Source organism: Mustela lutreola, chromosome 13 (assembly GCF_030435805.1).
Source record: "Mustela lutreola isolate mMusLut2 chromosome 13, mMusLut2.pri, whole genome shotgun sequence".
Taxonomy (NCBI): domain Eukaryota; kingdom Metazoa; phylum Chordata; class Mammalia; order Carnivora; family Mustelidae; genus Mustela; species Mustela lutreola.
In genome coordinates, this window is record NC_081302.1 from 11,619,859 (window position 1) to 11,638,973 (window position 19,115).

Here is a 19,115-nt window from a genome sequence, read left to right on the forward strand (position 1 = left end):
CTTCACTCTCACTTGGGGGCGCCGGCACCGGAGTCCGAACACGCACCCTCCTACTCCCCCTCAAACATTCTGTTCTCCCCGGCTGTGGAGCTCGGAGCTCCCCGGGTTTCTGCTTCCCTCCCTGGCACCGCCTCCTTCCTCCTCTGGAAACGTGGGCTCCAGGGGGTCTTTAATGGTCTGTTCCCACGTGTCCTCTCACAGAGGGTATCTGGACACTTCCCAGGCCCCACTATTCCCCTGGACTCAGCTGGCCTCTGTCCACTGAGTCGTAAATATTGTACATGTATTTGTCATGAATTTCCCCAACACATGAGTTTCTGGCATGTGCCGAGCATCACCACACACTGGTGTTCCGGAGGAAAAAGTCTCCACCCACCGCAAGACACACTACTGGCAGGGAGAGGGAAGTCAGTCAGAGTAAGGCGCCTGATCATGGTGAGGGCCATGAACGAGACCCCAGGGGCTGGTGGGCTAGAGAGAGGATCAGAGCCGACCGGGAGGCTGCAGCAGGCTTCCCAGAGGAGGTGATGTTTGAATGGAGCCCTGAATGAGCAGGAGTTGGGCAAGCAGACCCTGTGCATGTGCTGGGCGAGTGGGGAGTAGATTGTCTCAGGCAGAGCACAGGGCAGAAGCAAGGGCACGTGGCGAGAGACACCAGGGCTCTGACCCACCCCTGAGCTGAGCGGGGTTAGCACCCGTGGCTAAAACGCAGGAAGGGCTCTGGGTACTAAGTGTTAACTACCTTGAAAGCCACGAAGGGCTTCTGAAGGAGTGTGGTGGAGTGGAACAGTCAGATTTGTGCATCAAAGAGATCACCCTAGGGGAGGACTCGTGGGGCCTAGACAGGAGAGGGAGCTGTGGCCAGACTCAGAGGCAAGCTAAGTGCTGACGAGCTACTGCAGTGGGAGGGAGACGGGGGGTGGGTGGTGATGAAAGCTTTCTACCGCAGGTGAAGCCAGGACCTTCTGGCTTGGGTCTCCGCGCAGGTGATGGTGGTTTTCATTCGGGGAGGGAGTGAGGAGAAGCCATTTTAGCCAAGAAATGGAAGACTTCACGTGCCCATGGAGTGCGAGGGTGGAGATGTCCAGTGGGCAGGGGATGTTTGGGGCTGGAGCCCAGGAGAGAGGGAGTCCGGTCTGTAACCCAGATCTGGTTGCTGGAGCTGACAGCGGGGGGAACGGGAGGGACCGGGGGTCACCTGCTGGGATGACAGAGCCTTGAGAAACGACAGGGAGCGAGCGGAGAGGTGCTCAATGAGGAGAATGCCCTGATTTTGGCCACGGCACTCACACAGCTGGATTTAAAGATCGTCTTCTGTCTCCTCCTCCTTGCTCTCTTTCTCCCGTCCACAGTACACACTGCAATAAGACAGATTTTTCTAGAACACTGTCTTGCCTTTACTACCAGCTAAACCACATTTCACAGCCTCCTGTGTCGAAACCCAAATCTGTCGTCAGGTTAAAGCACCCTCTATTACAGGTGCACAATGATTTCCTGTCTCTCACTCGTACCTGGCCCTGCTTCGGCCGGGGGGCCTCCTTGGGGTCCTCCTTTCCAGGACTTCTAATCACTTCCATGCCTGCCCCACTCCTGCTGCTCCTTGGCTTGGGTATCAGCTGCCTCATCTCAGCCCACCCAATCCTGTCTGTCCTCCCACTGAAACCACACGGCAGCGGGTAGCAGGGATGGCGCTCTTCTCGGCTACCTTGTGTTCTGGGTGCTTGGGCCAATGATTCCTTGTTCCCGGATGGTCTCTAATTCAAGTATATCCGCCGAGGCTCCCTGAGCTTGATCACAGAGTCTCTGGGGAAAGGACATGTTTTGCACTTCTCTCCTGCCCACGGAGTACCCACCAGCCTTGCTCAGAGAGTCAAAGTAATGACCCACCGACTGTGACCCCAGAGCCCAGTGAGGGGCACAGGTGGGTGGTGATGGAGGGCACGGAGCAGCCGCCAGGTGGAGAGATGAACTACGCCAGCACAAGGCGAATGATCTGTGAAGGCACACACTGAGACAACGCTTGAGCATGATACCAGCATGTTTATCTACCAGAAACATCTCCTGCCGAAGAGACAGAATGACTCAGCCCCTGTCGCCAGCCACCCCGTGTGGCACAGGAGGAGTGGACAGGACGGCAGGGATGGCCCCACTTTCGGGCTGGACTGGCTAGCAACAGCAACAGAGACCAGTGCTGAGCCCTCGCATACCACCCCTGCTCAAGGAGAAGCAGCAGCCAGTGCAAGACAGGCTATGCTGGGCCCTTTTCACTCTGGAAGGGACAGTGTTATGAACCAAAAGCTGCCCACCCCCAAATTCCCAGGTTGAAGTTCCTAACCCACCTTGTGACCAGAGCTGGGGACAGGGCCTTTCAGGAGGTAATTAAGGTTAAATGAGATCATAGGGTGGGACCTGAACCCAAGAGGACTGCTGTCCTCCCAAGACGAGACACAAGACATGCGCATTCTGGGAAGGGGCCATGTGAGGCCGGAGCGGGGAAGGCGGTCATCGGCAGGCCCGGGAGAGTCCTCTCCAAAACCGACCCTGCCCGCACGCTGATCTTGGACTTCTGGCCCCCACAACAGGAAGGAAAGAATGTTCTGCTGGTCGGACCTGCTGCTGTGGTCTTCTGCTGTGGCAGCCTGAGAGACGCTAGCGAGGGCAGCAACGCGGCGTCACCGGAGAGGACACGCGCTCTGGTTCTAGGTCCGCTGCCTCTTCTGTCAGCCAGAGCCCCCACCTGGGGGTTACAGAAGCTCGCTCCACCCACCAGACTTCCAGCTAACGTCGTGTCACATCGCAAGGTCACTTACAAGGGGCGCACAGGTGGCACGGACCCCCTCACCCATCACACGGCTCCCCAGTCTGGAGGGGGAGCTCTGCAAGGCTCTGGGGTTCCGCACGCGGCACAAACCCTACATCAGCAACCAGCATCCAGGCACTGCGTGCCCAGCAGGGAGAACACGTGGGTTCTGCGAAGAAGACGGAGGAGGAGCAGTGGCCCTAAGTACCCTCTCAACCAGTGACCTGCTTGGGAATCTGGGCTTCCTGTCCCTGAAACTAGATTCCATGGGCTCAGAGAGCTCGCCGCCCAGGAGGGTAACGCTTCCACTGGGGACAAGATAAGGCCATTACATGTGAAGTGACAGCTGCTGCCCAGTCATTTTGGGCTCTCATGCCGACAGCAGCAGGCCAGGAAAGAAGTCATTTTCATGGCAGGATTAAGTAACTGTAATCCTCCAGAAAAGGCACAAGTAGGGGGACAAAAGTAGGAGGGAAAAACATGTGTGGCATGAGGGTGTCTCCTGGGATGCCCATGCCCTGGTTTTTACGGTAAAAGGACAAGGGCAGCAGACGCAGCCCGAGAGAGGCAAGGTGACGCAGGACTGAGACCTCACAGGGATGACGTTCTGTGTCACCTCACCAGAACTACTACTGCTACTTCTTCCTGCCAATGGTCAAATGGAAAGTAGAAGAGGGACGGGGTGGCCAGGGTGGCCTGGAGAGCAACTTCCCCAGAAGGGGATGAAGTGTGTCCTAATCTTCCTCTTGAAGGTTTCTCCGGAGGCAAGAGCATCACTGGAGTCCTGCAAGAGCTGCTCCAAGAACTTCTGTCAATCAGGAAGATGCCAGCAGCACAAGGGGTGGGTGCTTTGGCCCACCGCCCGGATCCCCTGCCTCCCTAGGACAGAAGTGCTCCACTTTCCTGCCGAGGGGGACTGTTGGCAGCAGAAAGCTCTCCAGGGACACCCCCTGCGGACAGCATGCAACAGAGGACAGCCAGTCAGCCCCAGACCTACAGTTTGTACCCAGTGACTGACTTGTGGAGGTTTCAAGTGTCAGCTCTTTGGCCAAATCTAGTGCAGTCTGGAAGGGCTCTCCATGAGGCTGGCTCAGACCCTCTTCATAATTCTTGGATCAGTCTCCCCGTATCCTTCACCACCACTCCCCCCAAAAGATGCGGATTCCGACAGTGTTCCCTAAGAAACTTGAAGCATGAAGATGTCCCTGGGGATGCCAAGCTAAGCAATATGACCTCTCTGGTTTGCTCACAAGCATGGGCTCCACGAGCTATCTAATGGGGAGTCCTAGGCATCCCGAAGGTACCTCAGTCAATGTATTTCCCCCAGATCTGCTTTTGGCATTGGAGAAATGGTGCTGTCATCAATCCATCCCACTATCGAAGCCAGAAACCTCAGAATCAAACCCTGTCTCTTTCTCTCCCTCACAGCTCTGCCCATTCTACCTGGAAAATATTTATACTCACCATGACTTCAGTTTTTGGACCTGGTCTTTCTGAATTCTCATACTTTTCATTCTTCCTTCTCTTTCCTTGTAGGATCCAGCTCCCCCTCTTGCTACACACAAGGCTCCTTCCATGGCTTATGTTCATCTTGGATATAATTCTCTTAAAGGACTCACTTAGCACCTAGTCAACCCTCTGAAGCTAACTCCATGATCTACACCTCCAGCTCTGAGGGGAGAGATCTGTCCTCCACATTTAAATACATCATAGGTGTCTTTGTTGTATGTTCCAGAGTCATCTCAAGGTCAAATACCTCTGTAGGGAACAACCTTGGTTTTCTTTTTCACCTATAGGCTTAGTCCATTAATAAGGGTATATAAACTCTAGGACCCCTATCTCCAATGGGACACCTGGGATGCCACACTTGATCTCACTTTTCCATACCACCATGAGGCCTGCAGACCTAGTTCTCACACCCGGTGAAGGCAGGAAGGAAACAGGGAGATGGCGTGAGAGAACAGTATCCTCTGTCATACCCCAGAGGGTAAAGGAGACAAACACAGAGATAAAGAGCTCGGTGTGCTGGATGGCAAAGTGTCAGAGCAAGATCAGTAGGAGGGTTAGGGGTGCCATTAGAGTGTTTGCATACAGCAGTTTTTGTAGATACATGTGCAGTATTTCCTGATACTGATGACGAGGCTAAGAAAACACAGCCTTTGATTGACTGGTTATTCCCCTGAAACTTTCTCATCTTCATAGTCTCTCCCTTTCAACCAAGGAAAATCGAGAAGCTTCACATCTGCCCTTCACTGCAGCGCACATGATAACCAGCATTTTTAACAGGAACACACTGTGGCTTTTACAAGATTATAAGGACAGATAAATATCATGTCTTGTTAACTAGGTTGGTGTTTCTCTAAGAAATTATGTTTATCTAATAGGAGTGGAATAAGAATGCCCAGTTTGACCAGTCTTTTCAGCTGCAAATTTTTTTTTACTTAAAAAACCAAAAAACCCAAAGTGCTAAGAAAACCACTAACAGAGACCTACATCCTATGTGGAAACGTCAAGTTCTCCAGGCTGCCATGCGCAGGAGGGACGCGTCCTCTCGGCCGCACGGTAAGCCGCAGAGGTGAAGTGTGCCGAGCACTTGGGCCTTTCCAGTCTGTCTGTCACTGCTTACCTGCTGTCTCTGTCGTCTCACTTGTGCAAACTGAGAGAGCGTCAGCTGCCGGTCAAGCCGTTCCATCCTCTGCTGTCTCTGGATGTCGACGGTGGCCCCCATCCCAATCCGGGCTTCGGTGGCGGGTTCTGGAGATGAGAAGATGGGCTCCAGCGTCCAAGAAAAGAACTTTGCCATCCATATGGGAATGCAGAGCGCCTGGTGGAGCCGGAATACTTTGCTGTGGTAGCAGAGGCCCGATGCCTGAAAGAAGGAGGTCCCAATGGGATGGTTTCCCCGTAACCGCGTTCGAGAACATACTAACACAGAAATCAGGAAGACCACAAAATACTTCCCAGGCTATGCTTCCTTCATTCTAGCAGTGCTGGGTGGTAAACACCACTCCTATCAGGTGCACAGCAGTAAGCAGGACAAGTAAACAAGAACTTAATTTACTCACTAAACAAATTTGTTTTTATAAAGCTGGAAGAGACAACAAAATCCTAACCGCTTCGCACTCAAAGAACTGGCCAAGTATTTAAAAAACAATGTTTTCTTTAACAAAAAAAGCCATACAAGATCTGATTACTGAAACACTTTCACACTGTACTACCTCTGTGGTTACTCTTACTGGCAGATGGCCATCAGAGAGATACTGGCAGAAAACAACTTTAGGGATGCCTGAGTGGCTCAGAGGGTTGAGCGTCTGCCTTTGGTTCAGGTCATGATCCCAGGGCCCTGGGATCGAGTCCTACATTGGGCTTCCTGCTTTTCCCTCTGCCTGTCAATCCCCCTGCTTGTGCTCTCTCTTTTTCTTGCTGACAAATAAATAAAATCTTAAAAACAACAACAACAACAACAACAACAAAAAACCTTTAATGGCCAATGATGCAATCCTTATATAATAAATTTATCAGAAAATAGAGACAGTTTATAATTTACATAGTGTTCTGATACATTTTTCAAGTAATGATTTTTCTAGTTTTAAAATCCTTGCCAATAGTAATTCACAATTCTATTTACAAACAAGCCTATTTTTTTTTTCATCTTTAAGGTAATTTATATGGTATGAGACATCTTTTTTTTTTTTTTTAAAGAATTTATTTTATTCATTTGACAGAGAGAGATCACAAGTAGGCAGAGAGGCAGAGAGAGAGAGGAGGAAGCAGGCTCCCTGCTGAGCAGAGAGCCCGATGCGGGACTCGATCCCAGGACCCTGAGATCATGACCTGAGCCGAAGGCAGCGGCTTAACCCACTGAGCCACCCAGGCGCCCTGGTATGAGACATCTAAAGACTGGTTTTCTATGTTAAAGGGAGTTTGGCTATTCTTTTGTAAAAAAATCTTTACTTTTGTGAATCTGATTCTTAGGATAAATTATTCATAGCAAATTAGAACATATTTGACAATGTGCTAATAGGAGGAAAGTACACTTTAATGTTTTAATAAAATTCAAATCAATTAATGAGGCAAGACTTTGTTGAGCACTGTTCCGGGCACTCGGCGGAGAGTGGAGGACTAGACCGACAAGGCCCTGTTCTTGTACGGCGAACAGCGGTCAGTATGGCGAATACAGAGTGAGATAGCAAACACATAAAACAATTCCAGATAAGTTCTGTGAAGGAAACAAAATAAAGTAGCCTGGAGCAGGGACTGTCTGTAGGTCAGTGCGAGGGAAGCTTTGGAGGAAGTGACATTTGAGCAAAGCTCTTCAGGATAATGGGGTGCCAGCGACCTGAAGACGTGGAAAGAACATCTCGGGCAGCGCAAACAGAAATGTGACGCAGCAGTGGGCCAGGGAGCATCTAGGAGAGATCGGGGCGGGGACCTGGACCTCCAGGAAAAGCTCAGCAGAGGTAAGGATCTGGGGGTCTGGGGCACTGACTGCAGTTCAAGCAATGGGATTAGGTAAGAGCAAGGGTGCGGACAAACAACAGAAGGGAGAACTTCAGATTCAACCCAGCAATTTTCTGTGTGTGGACAGGGTTGGAGAAGCCAGTGGAGCCATCTGGCAGCCCACCAGGGGACAGGCAGCAAAGGCTTAGCGTCAGCAAGCACAGAGAACATCTCAGACTGGGGGCAGCCACTATGAACCACACAGCTCCATGGTCAACCAGGTCAGGGAGTAAAATGACCCCCAGATCTGGGAAAAACGGAAGCCTTTGATGACCTGGTAAGTACAGTTTCGGTGCTGTGGTAGGAGTGAGACACAGACTAGTGCAGAGGGAAGAGTGAGGCAGAGGAGTTTTGGTTTCAAATAATTTCTATGTCACTTCTCTCAAAACCGGTACAGAAGAACAAAGAAAATGAAAACAGAAACAAATTCCACATTCAATGAAACTAGAAAGCATCTGTAATCCTGAACCACACTAACAAAATGGGAAATACTGAGTATTTAGAAACCATTTGGCGCAGGGGAAGAAAGGTAAATCCAAGTGCTGGCAAGGTCCCTGAGAGCTTAGACAGGCTCAGGGATTAGAGGCACCAGAAATGCAGAAGGCAGAGCGATGTGAGGGCCTGTCTCCAGAGGAAGCAACCCCAATTCCTGCCCAACCCAGCATCGCCCATACCTACCCTCTCTCCTCCAGGGAGAAGGTAAAAGTTCTGCAGGGCATGAACCAACGAGGTTCCTGAAGTGGGCAGAGCCGGCTCCGAAGGGAGGCCTGGGGCTCTGCCCCCAAGATTCCGCCCAGACCAAGGTCTCACAGAGTGAGGTCTCATATAGCTTCCAGAAGAAGACAGCGGAGAGAATACGGACAGAGCGGGACTGTGCTTCAAGAGATAACAGTTAAGATTTCTTCACAATTAATAAAGACAAAAATCCCAGATCAATAATGCAAGAGTCCCAAGAAGGATAACAAAATGGAATTTATATCTAGATGCACTGCTGTGAAACAGAGAGGCCCTTAAAAGTTACCAGAGATAAAACAGACAGCCTAGAGAGGAAAAAGCATTAACTATCTGCAGAATAGCAAACTGTTAAAAAGAAAGTTTTGAAACTATAAAAAAAAGGGCACACTAAAGAAAATCCTAGTAATAAATAAAGGCATCACATCCATGAATGGGAAGATGTAAAACTATCAATATACAAATTTCCACCAAATCAAGATACAAAGTCAATTTAATTCAAAATAAAATCTTAACAGCTTTTTGTTGTTGGAACTTAAATGCCAACTCTAAAATGCACTGCATTTGGAATATTTAAAGTTTAAGTTTTAAAAACATAATGTTGGGAGAAAGCCACCAGACAAAAAGTATATTATATGATTCCATTTTTATAAGTGGATCGATCTGAACGATCTATCTCCAGTAGGAAAACCACGGAGCGAAGCATGAGGGTGACCGACCGTCCATCCTGCGAGACCCGGGAGGGAGGGGCGCTCCGAGGCTGGCAGCACTCTGCCCTGTGTGGCGTTTTATGGGTGTGTCCACTTTCCAGTGTTTGGTTTCATGACATTTCTAGTTTACAAACACCTGGGTGTGTTATATATACACAATAAGAAGATTTAAAAAAAAAAATAAAGGAGGGCACCTGGGTGGCTCAGTGGGTTAATAAAGCCTCTGCCTTCAGCTCGGGTCATGATCCCAGGGTCCTGGGATGGAGCCTCACATCGGGCTCTCTGCTCTGCAGGGAGTCTGCTTCCTCCTCTCTCTCCCTGCCTCTCTGCCTACTTGCGATCTCTGTCTGTCAAATGAATAAAATCTAAAAAAAAAAAAAAAAAAAAAAAAAGGATCCATAATGGCCAATGTAATGATAATAAGGCTTATCAGGTTTCAGGATATGATATAAAGTTTGAGTATAACAGTGTAGTTTCTATGTAGAGCTACTCGAAGTGACCTAAAGACCAAGTGCATAGAAAGAGGCTGCAGGGGACAAGAGCACGTGGTAAGTCAGAGGGAAATCTACAGAAGGCTGCAGAACAGACCCTCCTTCCCATCATGTGTAAACTCCCAATGGATTAAGGAAATAACTCACTGAACTTTAAATCTTTCTGCACAAAATACAGAAGGCACATCTTTTTGACACTGGGATGGGAAGGATTTTTTTTTTTTTAAGATTTTATTTATTTATTTGACAGAGAGAGATCATAAGCAGGCAGAGAGGCAGACAGAAAGAGAGGGGGCAGCAGGCTCTGCACCGAACAGAGAGCCCCATGTGGGCTCGATCTCAGGACCCGAGATCATGACCTGAGCTGAAGGCAGAGGCCTAATCCACTGAGCCACCCAGGTGCTACAGGATTTTTAAACCAGACCAGAAAGTACAAACTATAAAAGAAAATATACATTTACTTACTTTATAATTTAAAATCTACAAGTATGCCACAAATTACCCTAAGTGAAGTCAAAGGACAAGTAAGAGCCTAGAGAAGGTCCTTAGAATCCTTGCAGGCAACAGGGCAATGTTCAAGATGCACAAGGAAACTATACATTTATCAGAGCGAGACAATCAAGCCAACTTAAAAAGCAGGTGAAAAGGCCATTTCAGAAGAGGAAATTCAAAAGGCCAACAAACACATGAAAAGATTTTTATTCTCATTTGTTTTTAGGGAAATGCAATGTTAAATATAGGAATAGAAAAAAAAAAAAGGGAAAATCTGCAATCCAGTTTGGGTGAGGACGAGAACAGAGAACCCTCCCAGTCCTGAGGGAAAAGTCCAAGTGTAAAGTGGTCGGAGCTCCACGGAGAGCCATCCAACCATCCGACAACGCCGGTGCAGGGCTGACGCCCCGCTTTTGGGTATCTTCAACTGCACAGAGCTGACTGTAACAGCTAGGATACGGAAACAAAGTGTCCCCAGACAGGAATGGCTGAGGGCTGGCTCATTCATCCAAGGGAACACTAAGCCGCAGTTCAAATAAATTCAGTGTACATGTGTTAAGGTATTTTTAAATTTATCATATACCATGTCCATCTTTTTACAAGATTCACAAACACAAGATAATAGTATATACTATTTATGGGCACAAACTTATGTAGTAAGTACAGAACCATGGATTTTTTTTTCCCCCTACAGCAGGATGAAGGAAACAAGAGGTGCCGGGGGTAGCAATATCCATGTATTTGTGCATGTGTGTGTATAATCTTTTTTAAACAAAGAAAGCGGGAATAATTATGGCAAAAACATATAACAGATTGGAAGCAAGGAATTGGAAATTCCTTTCCTGAAGATCTGAGTAGGAAGGAAAACAGAAAATTGTACTGGTTTTGCTTAAGACAGCAGAATGTTATCAACTTATGAAAACAACTGATCAAAACAGAACTGCGAGATCTGAATTAAGTATAAAAATTAAAATTTTTGGTCTTTAATTTCAAAGCCTCAACCATGATTGTGAATATGTCCACTTCTCCCTTTAAGTTCCCTTTTAACTTCTTGTACGCGGTCAAACACTGTTAGTAGGCATGCATATACTAATAACTAACCCTTTTATCATAACAAAGTATCCCTCTTTGTTTTAGGATTAATCATATAGAAATCTGCTTTGTCTGATATTAATGTGGCCATGTCAGCTTTCTGTTTCCATGGTGTATTTCTTTATCTTTTGACTTTCAACTATGTGTGTCTGTGTTTAAAGTTTGTCTTATAGATTGCATAGGGCAGTTTCTGGCTTTTAATTCCAGACTGATGATCTCCACCTTTTGTTTGTTTAGCTCTTCCGACTTAGTGGGCTTACTTTGGTATAGATGGATTTTGCTCTTTGGTTTCTATTGGTCTCATCTGGGTTTTTTTGTTCTTTGTTCCTCCTTTCCTATTTTCTTTTGCGTTAAGCCAATAGTTTTAGTATTTCAATGTGTTTATTGGGTTTTGTTTTGTTTTTAGCAATACCTCACAGAATATTTTTCTTGTGTTTGCTCTAGGGATTACAATATCTATCTTTAACTCACCACATATGCTTAGAGTTAATACTGAATTATTTCAAGTAAAATATAGGAAACTTGCAAGAATACAATCTCACTTAACCACCACTGCAAACCAATGCTACTTTATATATTATACCTATATACTTGTAAACCTAGCACTTTGGTGTTATTTTTGTTTTACATAATCATATACCTTTTAAAGAAATGAGGAAAATATAATGAAAATGCATAGTTGTTGCCTCTACTTAGCGAGTTCATAGGTTCTTTCAAGAATCGACGAAAGCTAAAGATTTTCAGTCTCCTGCCACGTTTACTCCTGTCGCCCACCATCATGTATACACTCAGCAAAATCATGTATTCAGTGAACAATTAGGATAATTTTATAACTCTGGCAATAAACAAATATAATACTGCAAATTCTGGCAGGGGTAAAATAGGGCTTTTATGCTCATCTGCTTGAAAGTCATCCCAGGGGTTTGCCTCCTATTTGAATGTGTGCTTTGGACAAGGAAGAACTGTGGTTGGTTTGATCTGGTTTGGCTTCTGCATCTACAACAGCTTCTGGCACACAGTAAACAGAGCTCAGTAAGTGTTTCCTGCGAAAATGGAAAATAAATAAATGTTCTAAAAAATACATTATTTTAGATTCTTTCAAGGGAAACTGGGAAGTTACCAACAGACACATTTTTGGTGCTAAGTTTATACTTTCCCATATGACACAAAGGTAGAGTTCATCTGTGTATGCCTCCAGTGCACCAGCATGACCTCAAGTTGTCAACTAATTAAAGTGCTCTTCATAAATGTTAGGATTAACATATTTTAATGGATTAAAATATGAAGAGCTTAGACAGTTTAGTTTCCTTAAATATTTGATAATCATCACCTTATCCTATGACAAGAGGGGATAACAATGACTGCATTAAATTCTCCCTGAGTTATACACCTCATTACCACCAAGAGCTTTGAGAGAGTATTACTTATTATTATGCTACCTTAATTTACACATTACTTTTAACTTTAATTTTCATAATCTCAGAAACCTTTCATGTACTGGGACTTCTGAATGAGAGTTTTCTCGAAATCCCCAGTTTGTGAAAAAACAGGCATTAAAAATAAACCATATGTTCAAATTTGCCTGTCAAGAGGCTGGGGGAAACACTAGGGGAGGGGTTCCTGTGGCCTTCAGAGCGGGAAGCCCAAGGTCAAGCTGATAGGCCCAATGACAGGGGACAAAGCACCAGCAGTGGTCTTGGGAAGACCAGGCATGAGATCCAGGATGACCAGATACACATGCCACTGTGTGTGGGAAGGCCTGCTAGAGCCAGAATGAGAGCATTCAAGTAGCAGGAATCAGGAACCCTGGCCCAGGAAAGGAAACCCAGAGATCAAGAGAGCAGAGAGCACTCTAGGCCACCTGCAGTGGCAAGCCCACCCCAAAGAGCCGGGCCACAGCCCTGGGTAAGTGCTAGGAGCTCCCCCTAAGCCAAAGAAGCTGTTACCTCATAAATGTGAGAATGTAAAACAACAGGAAATTGTTTCTTTAGGCCATTAACAAACATGGATGTCAATTACACACTTATTATGATTTTTCAGATTATTAATCCTTTTAGAAAGGGAATAAAGAAATAACACTCAGAGGGCAAATAAAGAATTTAACTGGCTACGTAGAAAAGAGGCGAAACCCTCTTGCTTACACAGAGTAAACCTCAAGCGGCCTCTGGTCCTGCTTAGTATAAGCATGTAACCACAGCAAGGTTCACATCTTCAGGAAGATGAGAAACCATGACCGGGCAATGACACCCAGGTGTTTGACGATCTCTTTCTGCAGGCAAGTGTGGCTGAACAAAATCCCCCACAGCACACTGCACTGCCAGGGTCCTGGAAACCACGGTCTCTGACATCCCGAAACCTATCACCTGACAGGACAGCAGAGTAAACACAAAGGAGCCGCTCTCTTGGGGAGAAAGTGCGGCCTCTGCAAAATGGGATTGAGCCGAGGGAGCAAACATCCCTTCGCACCCAGACCCCATTAGACAGACTCTGTATGTACTCAAGTCCTGACGAAACCAGACTGAGGCTTTTCATCCAACCTTTATTCTTCCAATACATACTTGCTTACCATTTATTATGTGCCAGGCTGTGTTGTAAATGCTGGGATAGAGCAGGGAGCAAAACAAAACTGTTGCTCTAAACGGGCCTTACATTTATATATTCCTTTTCTTCACTAAAGTTGCTAAAGAAAGAAAGAAGAAACTTTGGAATTATTTTTCTTTTTTCACCCAGAGAATATGTATGCAAATTAGAGATGCCTGAAGTTATTTCTGCCATTGGTGATTAATTACAAAATGATTATTCTTCCCATAACAGACAGAATCATGTGGCTTTAGCACTCATCAAAAGAGTCTTACAAAAGACAATCTTGTTCTTTGTCAAGTACAAAAATGATTCAGATGAACTTCCTATAGCTCTCATCTTTTACTATCATTTTGAAGTATCTAATTAAAGCACTGGATATCTAGATTCTTGGGAGGTTACACTGGAATAAGGACAGAATTAATTAGACTGATCACAGACTATTTGTTAGGAGGCTGCTCTAAATTCTTCCTTTTGGAAAATCATGTATCAGGATTATCAGATTAAATGTTCAAAGCAGAAAACCACAAATAACAATGGCTTAAGTACAACAGAAGTTTATTCTCCCTCATGTTATAAAAGCTCTAACCATCTTAGCTGCATTCCAGGCAGCAAAGGGAAGAAAATGCGGAAGGACAGAAGGACAAAAAGGCTACTTTAAGGAGGCTTCCCAGAAGTCCCACCAATATGTGGGTTTACAGCTCACTGGACAGGATGCCAGGATTTAGTGTGATGGCTATACCCGGATGCAAAGGAAGTGTGATCTTCCAGCTGGAGGTACTCCTGCCCCAAATAAGATGAAAGTTCTGCTACTAAGGAAAAGATACATGAGGAGACAGCTAGAGTTTTTAGCACATGGAAAAAACCTCAATCAGGTCTGTAAATCTAAATACTTTTTAGTGTTCCTTTTAACAAGGAGACCATCCTCCTTTAAAATGATACTCATTTTCATAAACTGATTCAAGAAACCAAAATTAAAGAGAAAACAGGCTTATGTTGAAACTACTTTCTTACATTGATATAAAAATAATAAACTACAAATGAATATAAAAATGTAGAATGATTAATGCATTTATAGACTCAAAGGTGAAAAACTCAGTGCTTTCTAAGGCGAGAACAAGACAAGGATATCCAGTTGTATTTAACACTGTATTTAGAGGTCTTAGCTAGTGCCATAAGGAAAAAAAAAATAGGCACAGAATAAAAGAATAAAACATATAAACAAAACATATTCCCTGAGAACATGATCATGCATGTAGAAAACCCTAAGAAATCCACAAAAGAAGCTACCAAGAATTATAAACAAAGATAGCAAGACTTCAGGACACAGAAACAATATACATAAAATTAACTGCGTTTCTATACACCAGCAACAAGCAACTGGAATAAAAATTATAAAAACAACTCCATTTAAAATACTATCAAAACCCACAAATATTGAGGAATATATTTAATAAAAGAAATGCAAGGCCTATACACTGAAAACTTAAAACCTATAAAGGGGAATTAAAGATTTGCTAAATAAATGTGAAAATATACCATGTTCATGGATTGGAAGACTCAGTATTATTAAAATGCTTATGTTAGTTATCTATTACTGAATAACAAACTACTCAAAACTCAGTGGCTTAAAACAATAAGCACTAGTTATACACACAGTTTATAAAAAAGGTCAGAATTTTGAGGGCAGCTTCATTGGGTGGCTGTACTTCAAGGTCTTTCATCAGGCTATAGTCAAGATGTCAGCCTACTTTCACTCATCTGAAGTTTGGAGTCACACACCATCATTTCTGCCATAGCAAAATGCTACGTATAGCCTACACTCCAGGAAGGGAAATTAAACTCCCATTTCCTGAATTATTAAAGGATTTGTGGGCATATTTTAAAGTCATCACAATGGCAATTCTTCCCAATTGGTCTATAGTTTTAATGCAATCCCAAATAAAATCTTAACTGCTTTTTTTTTTTTTTTTTGTAAAAGAAATTATAAGCTGATTTAAAAATGCATATGGAAAGTCAATGTGCCAAAAATAGTTAAGCCTGTTTTGGGGGGGAAAAAAACTGTAAAACTCACATTACCTGATTTCAACTTAAAGCAAAAGTACTCAAGATAGTGATATTTGCGTAAGGACAGACATATAAATCACTGGGATATAATCTTTTTTTTTTTTAAGATTTTTATTTATTTATTTGATAGAGATCACAATTAGGCAGAGAGGCAGGCAGAGAGAGAGAGAGGAGGAAGCAGGCTCCCCGCTGAGCAGAGAGCCCAATACAGGGCTGGATCCCAGGACCCTGGGATCATGACCTTAGCTGAAGGCAGAGGCTTTAACCCACTGAGCCACCCAGGCGTCCAAATCACTGGGATATAAAAGAAAGTCATAAAACAGACATACCTAGTCAGCTGATTTTCAACAAAGGTGCTAAGGTAATGAAAGGAGCAATGAATCTCTTCAACAAATAAATGATGACAGAATGATGTTATCTACCTGTATGAACGAAAATAAATCTCAACCCTTACCTCCTAAGAATTATTCAGATGGGATCTAAGACTTAAATGTAATAGCATAAGCTATTACATTCTAGAAGAAAATACGGAATAAAATCTTTGTGGCACTGGATTAGCAAAGATTTCTTAAATAAGACATCAAAAGCAGAAACCATTTTAAATACTGAAAACTGAAAACTGAGCCTGGGTGGCTCAGTGGGTTAAAGCCTCTGCTTTCAGCTCAGGTCATGATCCCAGGGTCCTGGGATCGAGCCCTGCATAGGGCTCTCTGCTCAGCAGGAAGCCTGCTTTCCTTCCTCTCTCTGTCTGCCTCTCTGCCTACTTGTGATCTCTGTCTGTCAAATAAATTAAAAAAGAAAAAAGAAAAAAGAAAACTGAATCAAGATTAAAAACTTTTGTTCACTGGAAGACACAGTTAAGGAAAGAAGGAGGCAAGCCACAGACTGAGCTAAAATTTTTAAAAAATACATCCAACAAAGTGCTTATGTCCAGAATATAAAAAGAATTATTTTACTTCAATTATAAGACAATGAAAATGTAAAATATCTGAACAAATACCTCACAAAGGAAGCTATACAAATGGCCAGCTGGTAAAAGAAAAGATGTTCGAACCACTAGGCATTAGAAAAATGCAAATTAAAGCCACAAGGTATCATTACGTGCCAACTAGAATGACTAAGGTTAAAACAACTGACAAGGCCAAGTGTAAGAAGGATGTGGACCAAGGGGAACTCATGTATTGGTGGTGGGAATGGAAAATGGTACAGCCACTTGGTAGAATCATACTGTACTACTTTATAATGTTAAACATACATATCACCCAGCAATTCTCCTCCTAGGTATTCACTAGAGAAAAATAGAAACATATGTCCACTATGTTCATTGTTGAATTTTATTGTCTATAAATAACACTGTACTAAATAAAATGAAAAAAAAATTTTCCTAAGAAAGTGAACATGAAGATCTAGAAAGGTCTAGACATCTCTAGATACAGAAATCTTTCCTATTTTATAAAAGTGGTGGGATAACAATCTTCAGCAACAAAAACTTCTAATATCTTGAAAATGTTCCCGGCTAACATGAAAGCTTTTTGATAATAAGCTGTGCCATTGTTTATAATTAATAACTTCAAAATCACAGGCATTGATTTACCATAGTCCTTTCCCAAAAGGTTATCATCGAGATAGAAGAGAGATATCAACACCATCAGTCCCAAAGAAGAAGGAACACTGGATGCTTCTATTTAAAAAAAAAAAAAACAACAACACCAAAAAACCCCAAAAAACAGTTTACAGAGATAACCAAACTGATTGAAGACCCCGTGGGAAAATGCTCTGTGCTGCAACGGTCATGATAATCTTTCAGTGATCATCTAAAATTTGAAACTATGTGTGTTTTCTTGGTAACCTTGTCCTTATCTTTCTTTCTTTGACCAGCAGCACTACTGAACCAGATTAATAGATTTTAAATTATCCTTTGAACTTTTTCAAGGCCATTTTATATTTCATTTTTTGGTAGATGGATAATGCCAGAAACACAAGGCAGTGAACTGTTTGGTTGAAAGGTGGGGACTGAGCTGCATTTTTAATCCCTTCATGGAGGACCAGTGAAATATCTTGTTCCTAGAAGAGCAAGCGTAGCCATCTGCTGGATTCTTCACATCAGGAGGGCTGGAGAGGCTGTCAATGGGTTAACGGCTTCTTGGATATTAGCCCACACAATTCATAAGAAAGGCTACAGAAAGTTGAGACGTGTTTTTCGGCACCCCTGGGTACTTCTAAAATTTCTTCACGTCCACAATCTCCCTCCAGAATCCTGCCTACACTGATGATGAACAGGGCCTCATCTAAGTGCAGTAGCTGAAGGAAGATCTAATCGCTTTTTGTGTGTCTTGTGGTTGAAATAGACATGGGTGAGCACCTTGAAAGGTCCCGTGGAAGGCACCGGACCCATGGGCTGGGACAAGAACTTGTTCTCAATTGAAAGGCAGGACTGACTCAGAGAAAGCTTCAGAGTTAGAACTTAAGTAAGTGTAAGATTTCACTAGGAAAACAAGAGAACTAATGGTGAAAGAAGGGATATAGTTGAAAGACACTGCATGTGGTTACTCAAATCCACCTCTTAAGAACATAAACACTATGTGTTTATGCTAGAAGATCTGCATTTGAATGGTCTTCACTACTTATTAGCTTGTTCTTAGCAAATTACTTAATTCTCTGTGCTTTAGTTTCATCTGTAAAATGGGGATATTAGTCCCTACTTCATCAGGCTTTTCTAAGTGCTACTTAAGATCATATGTATAAAGGGCTTAGAAAAGAGCTACTTGTCTTCCTCCAGGCTATTCTGCGGTAACAAATGATCCTAACTTTCAGCAGCTTACAGCAAACGCTGACTTCTCACTCATCTTACGTGGTGGCCGCAGCCACGCTCCATGTGTCTCCTTCATTCTGAGGTCTGGGCTGAAGGAGCAGCTTCTATCTGGCATGTGCTTTTCTCACAGCAAAGGTAACAGAGCAAAGGTGGGATGGGGCAGCAGCTCCTAGAACTTCTGCCTGAGAAGCATTCATCGCTTCTGCTCATGTTTTAGTGGCTACTGTAAGTCATAGAGTAAAGCCTGATGACAACAGATCACATAGAAGCCCTTACAGGGTGGTCCCCAATAGAGAGAGGCAGCAAATACTCTGAACAAACAAAAGTATCTGAACAGGTAACAGCATCTACCGCAAGTGCCACGTGTTTGTTGAAGAAAGACTAGTGACGGGACAATGGCACAGAATCCTGAGACAGGACAAGATGTTCAGAAGAGTCAAACTCAGTTGATGTCTCTGAAGTATATGGTACAAAGGAGTTAGATCAGTACATGAGGAGGCCAAATTTTGAAAGGCTCTGAAAAGAGGCTGGGTGGGGAGGCACCTGGGTGGCTCAGTCCATTAAGCGTCTGCCTTCGGCATTCAGGGATCGAGCCCCATGTCAGGCTCCCTGTTCAGTAGGAGCTGCTTCTCCCTCTGCCTCGGCCCTTCCCCCTGCTTGTTTCTCTCTCTCTCACACTCTCACAAATAAATAAATAAAATCTTGGGAAAAAGGCAAAAAGGCTAGGTTTTTATTTATAGGTAAAAGATGAAGGGCAGCAATAAAAATTTTACATCTGCATCTTTAAGGCACGTCTCTGACAGCTTTATCAAGACACTGGCAGGGCGCCTGGGTGGCTC

At 44.1% G+C, this 19,115-nt stretch overlaps 1 protein-coding gene across 2 annotated transcripts in view; it reads right to left on the bottom strand.

The window, feature by feature from the left end:
* The window catches only part of UBAC2 (UBA domain containing 2), a 174,475-nt gene that overhangs the window by 36,719 nt on the left and 118,641 nt on the right, over positions 1 to 19,115 (bottom strand). For both annotated transcript variants that reach the window (XM_059144178.1, XM_059144177.1), the window contains one exon: positions 5,427 to 5,669. In XM_059144178.1, the coding sequence (XP_059000161.1) occupies positions 5,427 to 5,669 (243 nt within the window). The remainder of the gene's footprint in view (positions 1 to 5,426; positions 5,670 to 19,115) is intronic.